The 19,400-nt window shown below is 44.4% G+C and overlaps 2 protein-coding genes across 7 annotated transcripts; one reads left to right on the forward strand and one right to left on the reverse strand.

Annotated features, from left to right (window-relative positions):
* The first annotated feature begins 8,796 nt into the window (after positions 1-8,796).
* Positions 8,797-9,238, forward strand: LOC116585813 (60S ribosomal protein L34-like). Its single transcript, XM_032335049.1, has one exon. It carries the CDS (start codon positions 8,829-8,831, stop codon positions 9,180-9,182), a length of 354 nt encoding a protein of 117 aa, XP_032190940.1. The 5' UTR covers positions 8,797-8,828; the 3' UTR covers positions 9,183-9,238.
* A 2,174-nt stretch (positions 9,239-11,412) lies between these two features.
* Positions 11,413-18,969, reverse strand: LOC116585814 (protein FAM71C-like). 6 transcript variants are annotated; one of them, XM_032335053.1, is made up of 6 exons: positions 18,816-18,969; positions 17,379-17,555; positions 15,642-15,844; positions 14,967-15,228; positions 13,522-14,108; positions 11,413-12,309 (listed from the first exon to the last, which is right to left on the reverse strand). In XM_032335053.1, the coding sequence occupies exons 2-6, from the start codon at positions 17,532-17,534 to the stop codon at positions 12,252-12,254; spliced, it is 1,266 nt and encodes a 421-aa protein (XP_032190944.1). In that variant the 5' UTR covers positions 17,535-17,555; positions 18,816-18,969; the 3' UTR covers positions 11,413-12,251. The 6 variants fall into 6 exon arrangements, with proteins under 6 accessions (XP_032190944.1, XP_032190947.1, XP_032190941.1 ...); XM_032335056.1 differs by having other exon boundaries at positions 13,715-14,108; positions 18,806-18,968; XM_032335050.1 differs by having other exon boundaries at positions 18,806-18,968.
* Positions 18,970-19,400: the final 431 nt, after the last annotated feature.

Genomic DNA, 19,400 nt, shown 5'->3' on the forward strand with positions numbered 1-19,400 from the left:
TTTTAAAAATATGTATTATTTCTGAGAGCTTATCAAACTTGTGAAGACAATTGGACACCCAGGTTCACAAAACTAATATATCATCCTATTATTGCAATTCAAAACAACCTTCTCTAAGACATAAAATGATGAAACAGTCAATTATCAATGAAAAAAAAAATCCTAAAAGCAGCCAGAGAAAAATATACTGAAACTCCTGAGGCTATCAGTGGATTTCTTGGCAGAAACCCTAATGTCAAGGGGGAATTGAATGGCATATTCAAAATGTTGAAAGAAATCAACTTCCAGACAAAACTGCTCTGTCTAGCAATGTTATCCTTTAGATACAAAAGGCAAATAAATAATTTCATGGACAAAAGTTGAGGCAAGTTCACCACTAGGTGTGCCTTGCAAGAAATGCTGAGGGATTTCTTCAGGATGAAATTAAAGGACAATATTCAGTGACATGAAAACATATCAAAGTATAGAACACATAGGTGAAGGTAAGTATATGGTTACATTTAAAAACCACTAATACTGTAATAGGATTTTGGGTTATTAAATTAAATTGAAGGAAAAAGCATTATTTTTTTTTCAATTCTTGTTTTAAATTCAATTAGTCAACATACAATGTTTTATTAGTTTCAGGTGTACCATAAAGTGATTCAACACTTCATGCAACACCCAGTACTCACCACAAGTCAACTCCTTAAGTACCATTATCTACTTAGCCCATCAACCACCTCTTCTGTCTGATAACCATCAGTTTGTTCTTTACAATTAAGAGTCTGGTTTCTGATTTGGCTCAATACTTTTTCCCTTGGCTCATTTTGTTTCCTAAATTCCACATATGAGTGAAATTTCAATGGAAATAGTGTGAGTGAAAAATAGTATTTTATTTAAAGTACTAAATTTTTAAAAATATATATGGAATACTTGATCTAGCAAAACTTACCCCAAAAAGATGCAAATACAGAGATTATTCTGTCATATAAATGCTAAAATAATTCATAACACCTGAAATACAAGAAATTTTAAAAGATGTTCTCCAAAGGGGAACCTTCTTTCACAGCTGGAGGGAATGCATCCTGGTGCAGCCACTGTAGAAGAAGTATGAAGTTTCATCAAAAATTTATAAGTAGAACTACCCTGTGATACAGGAAATACACTATTATGTATTTGAACAAAGAATACAAAAAATGATGTATATGACAGCATTATCTACAATAGCCAAGGAGCTCATCAACTGATGAATGGATAAATGAATGGAATATTACTCAGGCATTAAAAAAGAATGAAAGGGGAGACAAGATGGTGGGGAAGTAGAAGGAGGCTCCCTTTCAACCTGCACCCTAAAGTGAACTGATTACCTTCCAGAAAACTACGATCACCCATGAAATCAGTCTGAGATCAGAATTATACATGTCTGGATCTCTACCGGAGCAGAAGAAGACAATGGGCAGGTAAAGTGGAGTGGGAACGGCGGACTGATATCAGAAGATAAACAAAAGGGGGAGGGAGCCACCAGAGGCGACCAGTTGGAAAGTAATACCCCAATTCGAGCGAGAGTGCCCTGCATCTGGGGACTAGCATTAACTTGGAGACTGGTTGAAAACACTCCGAAAGAGCAAAGGATCGTGGGGGAAATTGTGGGAATCAGGGCGGCTAAGTAAAGGGGCTTAAGTCCCTGGTCCCAGTACGGCCTCCCCTGGTGCTGAGGCAGAGAGAGTGCAGTGGAGAAACAAGCTCTTGGTCCCTAAGCCACCAGCGCGCCCGAGAAGGCCTGGGTTTGAGCTCCTGTGAGGGGATGGGAGCCTCGCTGGTCGGAGAACGCCCGAGCCCTGCTACAAAGCCTGAGGTATGCCTGCATGTCCCTCATACTCCCCTGTGAGAGTTAGAAAGGCCTGACCTGCGCTCTTTGACCCACACCATTGTTTCAGAGCCTAAGACGTGCGCCCCAAACCATCAAAAGTGGTCAAGGTGAGAGGGAAAAAAAAAAGTGAAAATACATAAAAACCACCAGAGAACAAAAGCCTGAAAAAAAAAACAGTTTCTTCAGAACCCACCCCCTTTAGGGGGGCGGGAGGACTTAACTCAGGAAACAGCACTGACTGACAACCCACGTGGCAGGCCCCTCCCCGAGAAAAGAAACCAAGAAAGAAAAAAAAAAAGAGAAAAAAAAAAAAGGACTGCAAGAGAACAACCACTACTTCACAGGAAAGTTTTTATTTTTCACTCGTTCCCACTAATCTGGTTCATTTTTTTTTTTTTTTTTTACAAATAGGTAATTTTTTGAACCTATTTACCATCACAGCGAACTGTACAGTACATCAAATTCCATAATCCCCGTCTAACCTGAACTTTTTGATACATACACCTATGTTTCTCTTTTGCATTTCTATTTTTTGAATTCCTTTTTTTTAAATTTTAGTTTAGTTTAGTCTAGTTTACTCCTTTTTATTTTTATCTTCTAATATTCATATAGAGTTAAACTTCAAGGTAATCCCCTTTTCCAAATCAATACTACCTCTATAGGTAAACCAATTTTTAATTCCCCTTTATCTTAGGAAAGTTGAGTCCTTCAACAAAGATATCAAGATACATCAAGGAAGAATCAAAACAACCTTCCTCGCACCCACTTAGAATTTATAACCACTCTCCCATCTTCTTCTTCCATCACTGTTTCTGTGTTTTTGTGTTTGTCCTGATAGCATATAAATCTTACACTTGGGGTTCTTTTTGACAAGGTTCTTCCTTTATTTGCATATATTTTTTTTTCTCTTGTCATATACTTGTAACAGTCTTTTTGTTTGTCTGTTTTTCTTTGTCAACTACATAAATCTTACCTTGGAGCCCATCTGGGCTGAAACTTCTCTTTCATCTTCCCTTTCTTTCTTGTCTCTCTCTCTATCTCTTTTTTTTCTTTCTTTTTCTTTTTCTTTTCTTTTGTCTATCGATTGGGTGGGGAATCCTGATTGCTCAGAAGTGTTCCAGGGTGCACCTTGACTGCACCACAGTTGATACATCCAGCTACATCTGTTCAGTCATCTCCCACCAAAATGACTAGGAGGAGGAATGCCCAACAGAAGAAAATTACAGAGGATGGACCTTCTGCAACAGAGCTAATGGCTATCAGTATAGACAATATGTCGAAAAAGAGAATTCAGGCTAACAATTAACCAGGTAATAGCTAGGTTGGAGAAAGCCATGGATGACCAAACAGAATTGATTAGGGCCAAACTGAAAGTGACCAGACAGGATGTTCACAATGTTAGGGCAAAGGAACCAAAAGCGAAGATGACTTTTGGGACTTCATCAAAATCAAAAGCTTCTGCACAGCAAAGGAAAGAGTCAAGAAAACAAAGAGGCAACCCACGGAATGGGAGAAGATATTTGCAAAGTACAGTACAGACAAGAGGTTGATATCCAGGTTCTATAATGAACTCCTCAAACTCAACACACACGAAACAGGCAAACATATCAAAAAATGGGCAGAAGATATGAACAGACACTTCTCCAATCAAGACATACAAATGGCTATCAGACACATGAAAAAATGTTCATCATCATTAGCCCTCAGGGAGATTCAAATTAAAACCACATTGAGATATCACCTTACACCAGTTAGAATGGCCAAAATTAACAAAACAGGAAACAACATGTGTTGGAGGGGATGTGGAGAAAGGGGAACCCTCTTCCACTGTTGGTGGGAATGCAAGTTGGTGCAGCCTCTTTGGGGAACAGAGTGGAGATTCCTCAAGAAATTAAAAATAGACCTTCCCTATGACCCTGCCATTGCACTCCTGGGTATTTACCTCAAAGATATAGATATAGTGAAAAGAATGGCCATCTGTACCCTAATGTTTATAGCAGCAATGGCCATGGTCCCCAAACTATGGAAAGAACCAAGATGCCCTTCAATGGACGAATGGATAAGGAAGATGTGGTCCATATACACGATGGAGTATTATGCCTCCATCAGAAAGGACGAATACCCAACTTTTGTAGCAACATGGATGGGACTGGAAGAGATTATGCTGAGTGAAATAAGTCAAGCAGAGAGAGTCAATTATCATATGGTCTTAATTATTTGTGGAGCATAACAAATAGCATGGAGGACAGGGGGTGTTAGAGAGGAGAAGGGTGTTGGGGTCAATTGGAAGGGGAGGTGAATCACAAGAGACTATGGACTCTGAAAAACAATCTGAGGGGTTTGAAGTGGCGGGGTGGTGGGAGGTTGGGGTACCAGGTGGTGGGTATTATAGAGGGCACGGATTGCATGAAGCACTGGGTGTGGTGAAAAAATAATGAATACTGTTATGCTGAAAATAAATAAATTAATAAAAAAAAGAATGAAATCCTGCCATTTGCAGGGACATGGATGGAACTAGAGAATATTAGGAAAAGCAAAATAAGTTAGCCAGAGAAAGACAAATACTATGATTTCACTCATATGTCGAATTTAGGAAACAAAACAAATGAGCAAAGGGGGAAAAAGAGAGAGAGAGACAACCTAAGAAATAGACTCTAAAATATAGAGAACAAACTGAGAGTTAATGGAAGGCTGGCGGGTGGGGAGATGGGTTAAATAGGTTACGGGGGGCACTCTGTTGTCTGCCTTCAGCTCAGATCATGATCCCAGGGTTCTGGGAACCAGCCCTACATCAGGCTCCCTACTCAGTGGTGAGTCTGCTGCTCCCTCTCTCCCTGCCCCTGCTTGCACTCTCTCTCACACTCTGTTTCTCTAAAATAAATAAAATATTTTAAAAAAAATAGGTGATAGGGTTTAAGGAATGCACTTTTTGTGATGAGCATAGGGTTCTGCATGGAAGTATTGAATCACTGTATTGTACACCAGAAACTAATTTTACACTCTGTTAACTAACTGGAATTTAAATAAAAACCTGAGGAAAAAAGAGGCTTATTTTATTAAATGTTTTATGTGCACTTGAGGTGAATGTACATTTTGTTGCCCTTGAATGGAATATTTAATAAATGCCAATGAGGTCAATTTGAGAAAACCAAAAAAATGTTCTCTGATTATGAGGAAACTAGCAGATAGAGATCAGGATCTACAAAAGGAAAAGATGAAAAACAAGAAAAGTAGAGATAGAAATATTTTAATATTTACATATCTTCAGAAAATAAAGGAATGCTTAACAGAAAATGAGTAACATAGTAGTGATGTGGCTTTTCTAATTTAAGTGAAAGGGAAATATATATCAAGTATAGTGCAAAATCTAGAAGATGGGGAAATGGATGTAAATTTCTGCATGGTTTTTAGCTGTAACTGAAGTAACATAGTGCCACTTGAAATTAGACTAATTAGTCTAATTAGAAATGTGTTTACTATAAACATTTTACTTAAGAATCTATCAGGCAGGGCGCCTGGGTAGCTCAGTGGGTTAAGCCACTGCCTTCGGCTCAGGTCATGATCTCAGGGTCTTGGGATCAAGTCCCGCATCGGGCTCTCTGCTCAGTGGGGAGCCTGCTTCCCTCTCCCTCTCTGCCTGCCTCTCTGTCTACTTGTGATCTCTGTCTGTCAAATAAATAAATAAAATCTTAAAAAAAAAGAATCTATCAGGCAATAAATGTAATTACACAAAAATATTTAATGAAAAATGAGGCCAAAATAATAGATAAAAAAGGAAGCACAAAACACATAGGTCAAATAGAATATATATATATATATACTTATATATGTGTATATATATACATATACATAGGTCAAATAGAATATATATATATAGTATATATATATATATAGTATATATATACATAGGTCAAATAGAATATATATATATATATAGAATATATATATAGTATATATATATATACTATATATATATATAGTATATATATACATAGGTCAAATAGAATATATATATATTCTATTTGACCTATGTATATGTATATATATACACATATATAAGTATATGTATATATATGTATATATATACACATATATAAGTATATATATATATATATATATATATATATATAAAATATATGAGGAAACTAGCATGTTTTACCAAATAACTCATATATATATATATATATATATATATATATATATATATATTACATTTAATCGCAAATATATCACTTATAAACTAAACAGAACTGGCCCAAGTGACTCAACTAAAAGACCCCTGGGTGCTCAGTCAGTTATGTGCCCACCTCTTGATTTCAGCTCAGGTCATGATCTCAGGGATCTGGGACTGAGATGATCTCAGTGTGGAGCCTGCTTACGATTCTGTCCCTTCCTCCCTGCTCCCTCTCCCTCAAAAAAAAAAAATTGTTAAATTAGATAAAAATAAACATAAACATGATCTGGAGTTCCTGGGTGGCTCAGTTGTTTAAGCATCTGACTTGGTTTCGACTCAGGTCAGAATTTCATGGGTCATGTCATGGAGCCCTGCTCTCAGCTCTGTGCTCAGTGGGGAGTCTGCTTAAGATTCTCGCTCCCCCCCGCCCCCTTCCCCTACTTGTTTGCTCACTCTCAAATAGATAGGCAAATCTTAAGGGAAAAAAATGTTTAAAAAATAAAATAAATAAAATCAACAAATAAACATGACCCAACTATATTCTGTATTTAAGAAACTCACTGTGGAGAAACAAACTTACTAAAAAGAAAAGGATGGGAAAATATACCATGCTAATACTAATTCCCAAACAGCTGGTCTGGCTCTATCCAAATCGGGAAAATCAGATTTCAGAGAGTAGAATATCATCAGAAATAAAGAGCGCCATTTTAAATCATCAAAGGAACAATTTATCCCAAAAAAGAGAGCAATCCTAAATGTTTATGCATCAAATAGACAACCTTCAAAATACATGGAGGTAAAACAAAATGAAACAGAAAAACAAAACAAAACTGATGGAACTGGAAGGCAAAACAGACATATCTATGATTACAACCAAATATTCCAATCTCTATCAATTGGTAAGAGTACAAAGATGAAAGTCAGTGAGGATGCTGTAGATTAACATAAAATTCTGATACTTAGTAAACATTGCACAAAGCAATGGCAGAATACATATTTCTCATAGATTACTTACAAATACGTTTTACCATAAAATTAAGTGAAATATAAACTAAATAAAAGGCATTGATCCAGTTTTGATCTTATTTACCATGACCCTACTGAAAATACCGTGAGATGATTAAGAAAATTTGACTAGTTACCAAAATATTAAGGAATCACTGTTAACTTTATTGGTAATAAAACTGTCAGAGTGGTTTTATAAATTTTATTTATTTTGTAGATACACAATGAAATGCTTAAGGAAAATATATATTGAAGTACTTAACAAATATTTGCTTATTTTATTATTATTATTATTATTATTATTATATTATTTTAATCTTCTGGTTTCTCTTAGCCTGTACTCAAAATAAGCCTGAAACCCAGAACTTCACATTGACAACTGAGAGACAGAAGTCTAAGAGAAGCTAAGCACTTCTGTACGGAGAAGTAAAATACAGTACTTTTCAGGTTAGAGTGAGTGGTGGAAATTCTTTCTCTCTTTTTTCTGTTCTGTCCCAGAGCCTAGGCGATCCTGTAGCACCAGTGCCAACAGTGTACATAAAATGGGATCCAAGCAGAACACTTCTCTTTGACTACAGGCTCTCTGATCCCAATCATATGGGAAGCAAGCATTCCTGTTGGTCTTTCATTCAGGGAGACAGACATAGTTGTGGGAAGTGCCCATAAGAGCAAGGTAACTAAGTCCCAATGACTAGTAAGAAGACAAGGAAAAGGCCCCCTTGGAACATAAAAATGTTGCAGACATAGATGAGATACACAAGCAATCCCATGAATTTGTATATAAACTAAGCTCCTATACAGGCTGCAGATGCCTGAATCTAAAAGTAAAGAGCATATCCAAATCTTTGAGGACAAAAGTGTGCATTAAACCGCCACAGACACTCCAAATCATCCACACTAATGCCTGTGTGGGATAGATAATAATCACACCAGAAATATTTTTAAATCGCATTGATGTGCAAAGGAAAACCAACAGGGGGCAGGTAGGACCTATGGCTGAACCCACCCAGGTCATATAAAAACCCCAAAATCAGCTTTATCCATAGGATGTATTCAAGATCTGGAGTCCCATATTACTCCGTTAACCAGAATATAATGCCACAGTGTCTGACAAATAAAAGGAAATGGAAAATATTAACATCTCCAAAAAAAAAAAAGATAGTTAATATAGGTCATTAAAATATAATTTAAAAACATATATATAATTTTAAAACCTCATGGAAAATGAAGAGGTTCATCTCAACAAAATGGTACATCTACCAGTAATATTAATAAATTATGCATCCTTCTCTAATTGTCCTCAGGCAGTAAGAAGCCAAAGCTATTGTGGACATGGGGAGTCTTGTTCCCAATTAAATTAAGGTCATTAGTAGGGAAAGTAAGAATGGACAATGAGTGGTGAACTAGTAGTCTTTGCCTCAATCCCTCATATTTCCCAGTCCTGTGGTCCTAAATTAAAGTTATCTGTATCTTTACATAGATGAAGGTAGGAAGACAGACAACAGATTCTTTACCATAAAATATATCATATATGCAATAAAGTGTATATGTGTGTGTGTGTGTGTGTGTGTGTGTGTGTGTATATATATATATATATATCATACATGTATAGATTAAAGCAAAAATCAGTATTTCACTTGAAGGATAATACTATCAGTTCCAAAGATATTATTTTATACATCATAACAAAGAAAAAATGTTGCCAACTAATACAATGATTTGTTACTGATTTGTATTCCATACTCATTAAAAGTTATCCTTCAGCTCTTCCGGGGACGGCTTCCGTAGGCATTCAGAATGGTCCGGCGTTTGACCTACCGTCGTAGGCTGTCCTACAATACAGCCTCTAATAAAACTAGGCTGTCCCGAACCCCAGGTAATAGAATCGTTTACCTTTATACCAAGAAGGTTGGGAAAGCACCAAAATCTGCATGTGGCGTGTGCCCAGGCCGACTTCGAGGAGTTCATGCTGTGAGGCCTAAAGTGCTTATGAGGTTGTCTAAAACGAAAAAACATGTCAGCAGGGCCTATGGTGGTTCCATGTGTGCCAAGTGTGTTCGTGACAGGATCAAGCGTGCTTTCCTTATCGAGGAGCAGAAAATCGTTGTGAAAGTTTTGAAGGCACAAGCACAGAGTCAGAAAGCTAAATAAAAAAATGAAGCAGTTTTGAGTAATAAAAAAATCAAAAGGCAAAAAAAAAAAAAAAAGTTATCCTTCAGTCTAATTTTTGACACATATTACTTTTGTAACTACATGAAAACCAAAGCTGCTAAAATAAATCATTTATTTCTAAGGCAATGATAACAAATGTCACCTAGGGATCATCCTTTCAGAAATGTTAAAATATGAAAATTAAGTATTTGTCTATCCAAAACCTTATTTACGAGACCAGACAATTTCCATCATTGTTAGGTCTCTCATGTATATTTCCCAGGATGCCTCTTTTGCACCACAGAGATAACTTTCTCAAGAGAAACAACCAAATATGCAGTCATATCTCATTTTCTATCATTTTCAAGCCATTCTGTAAATGAAATTCTCATTTTTGACTTGTTTTTTTAATTCCACAGTGCCATTCATCCTTGCCAATGTGCATAGCTGCCCATATGGTGCAGTAACCCCCTGTACATATATACCCTAACTTATCAATTCTTCATTTGATGAACATGGGATCTATTTCCTGTGCTTTGTTCCAGAATTCTCAGTTTTCTTCTGCAACACAAGTAGGAGTTTCCTCAGGGTATTGACCTGGATGTGAAATTGCTCACTCCAGATGGTCGTTTTTCTTCTTCTTACTGAAAGATGTAGCTGTTCTCTTCCTCCCCGGCCCATGAATATCCTGAGTGGACACAAGTCCCATCCCTCCTTAATCTAATGGATGTAACATCTCTGGTAGTTGACCTTCAGAGGGAAGGGAAAGAGGATGGAGAAATGGAGTGCCTCTGAGCCAAGAGAATGTGACTTTGAGGACAGCCCAAGGAACCAAAGGCAGACAGGGCTTAAGGCAAGAGGCACCACTCCCATTGGCTCCGTTGAGCAAAGGTGTGAGCAGAGCTGAGAAGGAAGCTAGGGTCTCAGGCTACAGCTTACCTGATGTCACAAAATTTTCTGAGGTCATTTTCATGGAACATGTAAATGAAAGAAACAATAGTGTTTTATTGTGAAAAGGCAAGTCTTATTTATTCAACGCAAAAAGGAAGCTCTCCGGAAGTAGCTTGCTCCCCATGCCCAGTCTTTTGTAATGGGTCTTCCACAGCTATAGATGGCCTCTTTGGCCACAGATGCTAAGGTACTGGTGATTTCCTCAGCACACTCTGCTGACTGCATGACAACTCCTCTTATTCAATGCAAAAAGGAAGCTCTCCAGAAGTAGCTTGCTACCCATGACCAGTCTCTTGTAATGGTCTTTTATGGCTATAGATGTCCTCCCTGGTCACAAATGCTAGGGTACCAGTGATGTCCTCAGCACACTCTGCTGACAGCATGAGAGCCTCCTCCACTACCCACCTCCTCTCTGCTCCTACCTGACCTACTGTGGGCTTTATCATTTATTAGAAAGAGCCTGTTTCACTGAAACTTCAACTTTCAGACACTCGTAATGCAGTCTGTGCATTAGAGAGAGCTTGAAGGTCTCAACAGAAAACCATATGGAGAGCTCAACTTCAGGATTCTGGAAATGAGTAAGGATGGTACACCATGAAGGTATCCCACAGACAATGAAGAAAGAAAGAGATTCTTAATTTTGAACCTCACTTAATTCACTCATGGATTCTGGTTCAAAAGCCTACTGATCATATCACTTGTTGCCAAAAACGAAAAACAAAACAAACAAACAAACAAAAACCCACACAAACAAAAACAAAACCAAAAGGCCCCCAAACCAGTACAAACTTCTAAGTGTGGTATTTGACTGGTGTGGCAATATGGACCCACCCATTTCACAATCTTACCATCTCCTTCCCGGCCATGCTGCATTGCAGCCAAACTCGACTAGAGACTGTCTCTGGGATGTTCCCTCTTTTCCTGTAAGCTGTGGTACTGGAAAAGTATCGCTCATATTCTGCCCCAAGCTGCAGTCTTTCTACCCTTAACACAACTCATCTCCCTATAAAGACTGCACACTCCCTATGGCTTTGGTTCACCAGGCTGCACACCCCACTCACCCTACCCTGTCCAGAGCAAAGAAACGGACACATAGTGCCAGTAGGCACAAAGTCAATGTTTACTTAAAAAATAATGAATCAGGAGTTCATCTGGTATCTGAGTGGTTCTGCTGGTTGAGAATCCAACTCTTGGTTTTAGCTCAGGTCCTACTCTCAGGGTCATGAGATCAGAGAACCGTCAGGCTCCATGCTCAGTGGGGAATCTGCTTAGGGTTCTCTCTCTCCCTGTCTCTCTGCCCTTCCCTGATTGCTCTCTCTAAAACAAATACATAAATCTTAAAAGAAAATGATGAATGATCAGATACTGTCCTATCAAACTAGAACACCTTGAAATACAAAGGCTAAGTCACTTAATTCTGCATTTTCTCATCCTTCTTTATGCCCCCCACGTGTAGGAACAGCACTACCATCTCCGTGCCCAGGAGAAAATGTGTCATTTCATATTCTTGATTATCCCTCACTCATCTAATCCTTCCCATGTTCTCTGGGGTCTATGCTCATGTCCCCTCTATGTGCCTATTGTTCAGGGCTTTTGTCATCTGTCTCTCCCCTATGTGGCCAGAGTCCCAATGGGTTTCTCTGATTCCAGTTTTCCCATACGTACTCAGGCAGTGGCCATTCTAAGCACAGGTGTGGACAAGTCCCTCCTTCATGCCCTACATCTTTGTAGGTCGTGTCCCATGACTACCTGAGCAGATCCTGCCCCCTTCATCTCCTGTCCAATGACCCTGAGTTGTGAGAGTCCTGAACTCCCCCAGCAGTCTCCACACTGTGAGACTGCATCTGGGCATGTACCCCCACTCTGCCTCACTGTTTATATATACCAGGTATTATCACAGTGCATGTACTAGGCATTTAATTGTTTCAAGAAAGGAATAAATTGACCCACTTTGAGAAAATTATGTTTCCCTATTTTGAAGTGGGTGGGTGAACGGTGTTGACATCTGAGATCCATACTAGTTGATATCCTTGAGTTCTATGAATGGCTCACGTGTGTTGCCTCGGAGACCAGACGAAGCTGCACAAGATGGGCTGGGACAAGGAAACCAACCCTGGATTATGGCACCCTACCTGACCTTGTCCTAGACAAGCTCCTCCTCAGTGTTTGAGATAACCTGCAAAACAAGACAGAACAAACCTAGTCATAACAAGTACCATGTAGTGACAACATTTAGTTACATAAATGACATTTTCCAATAAAAAGAGCTGGGACTTCCTGGGGAAGCAGTTGATTACAGAGCTGGGATGGGGAAAATATGACTTTTGAACATCTGGATATGCCAGAAATGCTAAAAGAAAAGATGGGGCTTGTTGAAGGAACTCGGGAAACAACATAAAGGAGTCTGCACTGATCTTAGTTAGAATAACCACAGCACAAAAAGAAAAGTTGATTATAACCCAGAGAATAAATATCCATGTCATAAATAAATAATGGAATAAACACATAAATGAGGGAGAAAGCATACTGCTTCCTAACAGTGGATTCTAATTAATACAGACAGAGTGAATCAGGGAAACAAATTCATTAGGGAAATACCACAAGCATAATGGGTACAGACAAAATCTACTTATGAACGTTAAAAATGGGGGGGGCAAACAACTAGGGGAAACTAGGTTTTTGCAAAGAAATAACCAGTAAATGCAGTGTGGGATCCTGGAAACAAAATGCCACTGCAATCCAAGTGTTTATCTGAGTCACTATTATGTATCTGACAATTTACTATGAGAGGGGGCTGGAGAAGAAATCTATGGAAACTGTACAATTGTTTGCCAATTTTTCGAGAAGTCTCAATTTTTTTTTTTTAAGAGTACGCCTTTCTGTCTTTGAAATGAGTGATCAGAATCACCCCCAAGTGCTGAGGAAAAACACAGGTCAGCTGCAAGAAAGACACTGTACAGTAACCTCTGAGTGTATCTTTGTCCAAATCACTCCTGGCCTCAGAGCCCCCAGCTCCTTCCTCTGCACCAAGCTCAATAGCAGTACTGCTTCTGGTTGTGAGGATCAGGTGTATGCACACAGGATGGCATCGACCAGGTAAGAAGCATGCCTTTCAGCTTCCTTCCTGAGGGGCCAAGCATGTCCCTGTCCTCAGAGCCCAACCCTATCATGCTCATACCACCCCTTTCTGTCTGCCCTGCTCATTGCCTGTGTCACCCAGGGTTCAGCAGGTGCAACGGTCTGCAGTAAGTGTAAAGGGTGAGTGAAACAGTGTGCAACCCCTTCTACTGGAGGGCATGGTCCTCAGGGTGGGGGGTGAAGATAGTGCTCCCCTCCTCTGAAAACGGAAACACTCTAAGCAGGAGGTAAGGGAAGTCAGTCCACCCACCTGGACCCTTTCTGGGTGAGGCTGAGGCTTATGTACTCCTGCAGCAGGGAACCACACCCTCGCTCCTTGAGGCTGCCCTGATTCTCCCTTTTGTCTCCCCATGGGGTTCCCTGTGACTTCAGGAATGATGTGTTTTCCCATATTCTGCTAAGAAGGTAAAGCCTTTCGGTGGGCATTCTCTCCTTGTCCTTACTCGTCCTTGGGGCTTTGGCCTGAACCGGCGAGAGTCTCTGGTGTCCATCTGGTTTGCTTGTGCTGCCTTCATCGGGATTGGCCCAGATGGAGGGTCCTGCGTCCGAACTGTCCACAGTGTTGCCAACAGGCCTGCTGTCTGTGCCGCCAACTGTGGCCCCCTTCATGCTAGCCTGCAGAGTTCCTGCTGCCCCCGGGGCCACCCTGCGACCCATCCTTGGAGGGGCTGGGCTAAGGACAGACGGCGTGTTCCTGCGCAGACAGTACGAGGCCTGTGCTCGGTTTCCTTCTCCACCCGTGTAGGCCAGGGAGGCGGCCAGGGACACATCGCTGAGCACAGAAAGGCTGCTGCCGTTGACCTGATCTTGATCCCCTTGTCCGTGGAGCTCCATGGCCTGTGTTGAGAGAAGAAACAGGAAAGTGGAGAAGACAGTGAGGGGAGGAGGGATGGTCACCTAAGCTAAGCTACTGCAGGGCTGTAACTGGGAGAACCTGTGAGGTCCTCAAGTCTGGTGCATGCAGGGAGGCAGGAGCACTGGGAGGCCATGAGGGCAGGGGGGCTGTGCCCACAGGGAGGCTGTGGCACAGGAAGGCGGTACAGGAAGGCCATGTAGGAAGGCCATTCAAGCAAGGAGGCCCTGCCACGGGGAGGCCTCCTAGCACCTCCATGAGGGTCACTCGAGTTCTGTGCAGACACAGTTGTGCTGCCGGGAGGGTACTCCCGCATTCAGAGGGCACCCTCAGAGGGCCGTTTGACACACTGGTCTTAGCATTTCTGCACAACAGATTCTGGGGTGGGTGGTGGGGAGACTGCTGGCCAAGCTGTGCTCAGTGTACACTCTCATACAGAGCACAAGCTGTGCACACCTGCTATGCTGCTCACGAACAGAGCTCCATATGCGGCTCCAGCTAAGGAAGGACTGCCACACGCTTGCCAGTGTCCCGTGACACATGCACCGGCCTGGATTGTGGTAGCAACTCGTCCAGGGTGGACTGGACAGAGAAGGTGCTGTTGGGGGCACTGCAACATCAGCCATGACATCAGAGGAGCCGGCATGTGAGGGGCCACAGGTGTTCACAAGTACTGGGACCTTTCCAGTGAGGCAAGGTCTACGCATGGTGCCTAATGGGGCCTGAGCTCTTCTGAAGGCAGTGCTTTCTCACGGGGAGTCTCAGAGAGCTGCCTGGAAGGGCCCTCACTGCTCTTCTAAGTCACCCTGGCCTCACCACCCAGAGTCCACACAAAGGCTTACAGATGGGCTCCTCCTGTCCTCCGCCTCCAGCCCGGGTATGGAGACCATGTCACCCGCAGGCTGGGCCTGGGTCCCGCTGTACGCCTCCATGGGGGGCCTCAGTAGGCCCACCAGGTCCTCCCAGCAGGCAAACACATCTTCCTTCGAATTGGAAGGAGGACACAGCTGCAGGTAGAAAGAGCGGCCTGTGGCAAGCTTTAGCTGGAATTGCTTTTTGTCGTGATTATAGATGGATAACTTCACAAACTTCAAAGGAAGCAGCCTGTTGGGCAGCAAAGAAGTGGGGGATTAGGCTGAGACAAAGGGGAAGGAACAGGGAGGCAGTCTTCCGGTCCTGTCAGAATCTATTATTTCCTAAAGGATCTGCCAAATCCTGCTCACCCAGCTCAGCCCTCCTGCCAGAGCCACATTCCTGAGACATGCCGCCGTAATTTGTAGCTAGCCCTTCGCCTTCCAGGCCTCATAGGACACCAGGCCAACTCCTGACCACCTACTAGGACCCCCCTACTCCCCACTCTGCCATGCAAGGGATGCTGCCATGTACCCCCAACTGTCCTCCTGGCCTTGAGCCAAATATTGCCTCCTCTGATTCTGATGTGGCTGCAGGTCAAGCAGTGGTGGGCGTACCCACTCTGCACATATCCCACACAGAGGGACTCAAACTCCTGTACTCGCCTGGTCAGTTCCAAGCTCTCTGCTGCCTTGAAGTCCGTTCTCTGGGTATCGGAGTCATCACTGGCACTGGCCACACAATGTGTGGCCGGCTGAGCCAGCAGCATGACATCGGGCCCTGGCAGGTGCTGGCCAGTGTAGGCCACGCCAATCGTCACCATGTTCACGGTGTTGTGCACGTCGATCACCTCTCCCCGTCTGTTGACCTAGTGGTGTTGGAAGAACATGGCTTGGCCGTGCATTCTCTCCTGTCTTCCTCGGCCCCACTCCTCAGAGAAGAGGCTACCGCAGCTCTCGGTGTTTGGCTGAAACTCAGCAGACCGGGCTCCAGCCGTGCACCATGCGGACAACCGGGCTCATGCAAAACAGACATTGTATTAAGACCAAGAACAGCTTTCCAACTCAAAAATACCAAGGCAAGAAACCCTAAAACATAAAGGGATTAAAGGTGGGACAGTCAAGTGCAACACATGATCTGGGCTGGGAAACCCTGCTACTGAGAACGCCATGGGGATGACTGAGAAAACACACACATACACACACACTACTAGTCAAAGGGCAGGAAATCAGGCCGTGGTTACCTAAGTAAACATCCAAGTTCTTAGCAAACTCAGGAAGAATTTAGAGCTAAGGAGAACAAATGTCATCACTTACTCAATGAGGGTTGAGCGAGCAGGACAGTCCATGTCTTGAGTCTGGGTGCATTCACTGGCTGGAATCCCGCCCTCATATTTTGGGTAGCCAGGGGCTCCATGGCCCAGACCGCCCAGTCACGGCACCCAAATCCTGGGGAAGGGACCCGGCATCGGGGTCCTCGAGGGTTTTCAGGGGACTCCAAGGAAGAGCCAAGGCTGAGCAAGAGTGATAGCTGAGCGGTCACGGAGCTCTGGGTCAGGTGGCACCTATATCCTTGCACCCTCTTCCCTGCCTCACCCCTACACGTGTAGTTGCTCATGCTGCATGGCCGGGACATACCGGATGCCACAGCCAACAGCCATCCTGAAAGCTGTGTAGACCAGAAACTCCCTGAGCTGAAAGCCTGATGACCTGGAAAGTCACATCACTCCCTAGGGCTCAGTCTGCCTCTCAGGACAAGGGGTTCTTCGTGCTGCCAACATAAGTAGATTGTTGTGAGGCTCACAGGGGATGGACACCAGACTGAGCTGGACCCTTTAGAGAACCACATACACATGATTGCAGGACCTGGAACCCTGAGTTCCTACAGAACATCCTGAGGGAGGGAAAGCAATGGCAAACAGCCCAACCAGCAGGACCTCATGGCACAAGTTCACCTGTCAAACCCACGGCCAGACTGATCTCCAAGAGTTATTAAGTGTTTAGTAAGGACATACACAGGACAACACCTGCCTGACAATAAGGGCATCACGTATGGCAAAGGGTGACACTGGATAAAACAGGCTGGAAAAATCATGTAGTGAAAAAAACAAACGAACAAAAAAAACCAGTTACTTTCCTCTACCCACCTGCAAAGTCACTCAAGATATCATTACACACTCAGAACATAATAGGTCTACAGTATTGTCATGGGAAGAAAAGAAGGAAAGGGAGGAAGAGGGGGAGCATTCATGAATCAGAGAACAGGGAGAAGGGGGCACATACATGCATCGGGGAGAACAGGAAGGGGGAACCATGAATCAGGGAGAAGTGGGACCAGACCGTGAATCAGGGAGGAGTGGGGGACCGGACCATGAATTGGGGAGGAGGGGGATGGCCCTTCACCTGTATGAAGTCACTCTCAAATGTGGGGACGTCTTTCAGGAGCGTATACTCTCCCTTGCCCAGCAGCTGGTGCAGCTTCCCTACAGAGCTGTGGAACATGGGCGGCACAGGACAGCTCTGGGTGCTGGGGTCTGCTGACTCCCTGTCGCTGTCCATGGCTCCCTTGCACTAAGAGACCTGCAGAGAGATCAGAGGTTTTCTTGCCCCTGTGACTTGGGCTGTTTCCCCAGCACTGGCACACATGTGCTGGCACAGAGTTAACACCCATATCCTGCCATGGTGTGACTTTGACACAGGATCCTCTGAGCTCATATGTCCCTCACACCAGCTGGATGGGTGCCCATCTGGGACCTGGAGGAAGGCCTCCTGTCCTTGGCTGAGGGAGGCCAGCACCAGGACACTTGCACAGCTCAGGAACCACAGCGTAGGCCGGCGTGCAGACCCTTACCCTCACTCCTCAGCCACTGCCTTGTGCAGTGAACAACCTCTACAACCTTGTGGACAGGCCTGGCCTCAGAGACCCCAAACTTTCATTTTCCCACTCTCCCTGGCCCAGGCCTCTGATCTTCACTGCGGATTCACTGCATCCAAGAAAAGTGGCCATCACTTCTATCTAAACAAAGACAGTCACCTGATCTGAGCTTTTCATTACTTCTCCCCCTCGGGAAGGCTTTCCATTTAGACAACTGTCCCCCCCATTCTGGGTCAGGATTAGGACCAACCCCACCCTGACCCTGACCCCAGCTGAGGTCCACTTAGACCACTGTCCCTTCCCTCCTGGGTCAGGGTCAGGATCAAGCCCACCCCGACCCCAGCTGAGTTCCTATTCTGGTAAGGCTCTCTCCTACAGCCTTCCTGCCCTCGCCTCCTTAGGGGATCTGCACTCTGAACCTGGGTCCTGATGAGGTTCTGCCCCAGCCCACCCCACGGGTCTCCTCCTGAGGCTCTCCCACGAAGCACGGGTCGAGCTCACCTAACCCTGGTCTAGGTCATGGTCTTGGCGCGTCCACCCCACCGTCACATCCCGACCTAGGTCACGGTCCTGGAGCGGCCACCCGACTGTCCCACCCCACCTCGTCCAGATCATGGTCTTGGCATGGCCACCGCACTATCAGTCCCCCGCCCAGGCACCCCTCCCTGCGCCCCGCAGTCCCGTGGGGCCAACGAGGACTGACCCCTGGCCTCCGGGTGGGCACGGGCGGGCCGCAGCAGACCCGACCTCTGGAATCCCAAGTGCACCGGCCGCTCCAGCGGCCAGGGCGCCCCCGCCCTGCCCCGAACACGCTCTAGGCCCGCGGTGCCCTGGAAGCCCTGTCTCCGCCCCACACAGGCCGCCCTTCAGCTCTGTCATTGTGAGCTGGAGCCGTCACACAGCACTGTGCCCTCATCCCCGCAGCCGCCCCTCCGCACAAACACCTGCCACCCACCAGGGACGCCCCAGCGCAGGGCGCGCAGATGTAGTCGCTGCCTGCGCAGGGAAGGACAGCCCGCTGCCGGCTGGCGAGGAGTGCGCAGGAGCGGATGCCTGCGGGAGAGCCTCAAACTCCGCCCGGTTCAGGCGGGACCCGAGGGCTGGAGCACCAGAGCCAAGGCCGCCAACTGTGCGTCTGCCCCTTTAAGAGCGGGCCAGCAGCTGCGCAAGCGCAGTCACCGCCTTGCAAGTGTGGTAGGTCAGAGCGCATGCGCAGAAGTAGAGGGCACAATAAATATTTCTAGGGTTTGGTGCTGGAGGGAGCAGGAACCGGGAACTGAGCCTTCCTGGGTTTACAGAAAAGGCGGCACAAGGGTGTCCCCGCTTGTCCGGGTGCCCTGCTCCTTTGCATCTCCTGGCATTGTGCGCTAAAGCTGAAGCAGGTCCCTGATGTTATCCCTCCAGGACTGGGTCAAGTAGGGTCAAGGTCGTCTCAGGAATAGAACCAGAAAACTAGCTAAGGCACAGCATCTAAGCAGTGTTTTTGAACAACCAGATAGGGTAGAAACGTTCTGTGTTCGGATGACTTCAGGGTCTTTCTTGTGTCTCTG

This window comes from Mustela erminea, chromosome 3 (genome assembly GCF_009829155.1).
Source record: "Mustela erminea isolate mMusErm1 chromosome 3, mMusErm1.Pri, whole genome shotgun sequence".
NCBI classification, from domain to species: domain Eukaryota; kingdom Metazoa; phylum Chordata; class Mammalia; order Carnivora; family Mustelidae; genus Mustela; species Mustela erminea.

Excerpts from the sequence above, each read along its gene's own strand:
- LOC116585813 (XM_032335049.1), top strand. The coding sequence starts at position 8,829 with ATGGTCCGGCGTTTGACCTACCGTCGTAGGCTGTCCTACAATACAGCC.
- LOC116585814 (XM_032335053.1), bottom strand. The coding sequence starts at position 17,534 with ATGGACAGCGACAGGGAGTCAGCAGACCCCAGCACCCAGAGCTGTCCT. Across the intron at positions 14,109-14,966 it reads AGGACAGGAGGAGCCCATCT|GCCATGGAGCTCCACGGACA; the intron begins GTAAGCCTTTGT and ends CTCTCAACACAG. Across the intron at positions 12,310-13,521 it reads CTCACCCAGAAAGGGTCCAG|GTTATCTCAAACACTGAGGA; the intron begins GTGGGTGGACTG and ends CTTGTTTTGCAG.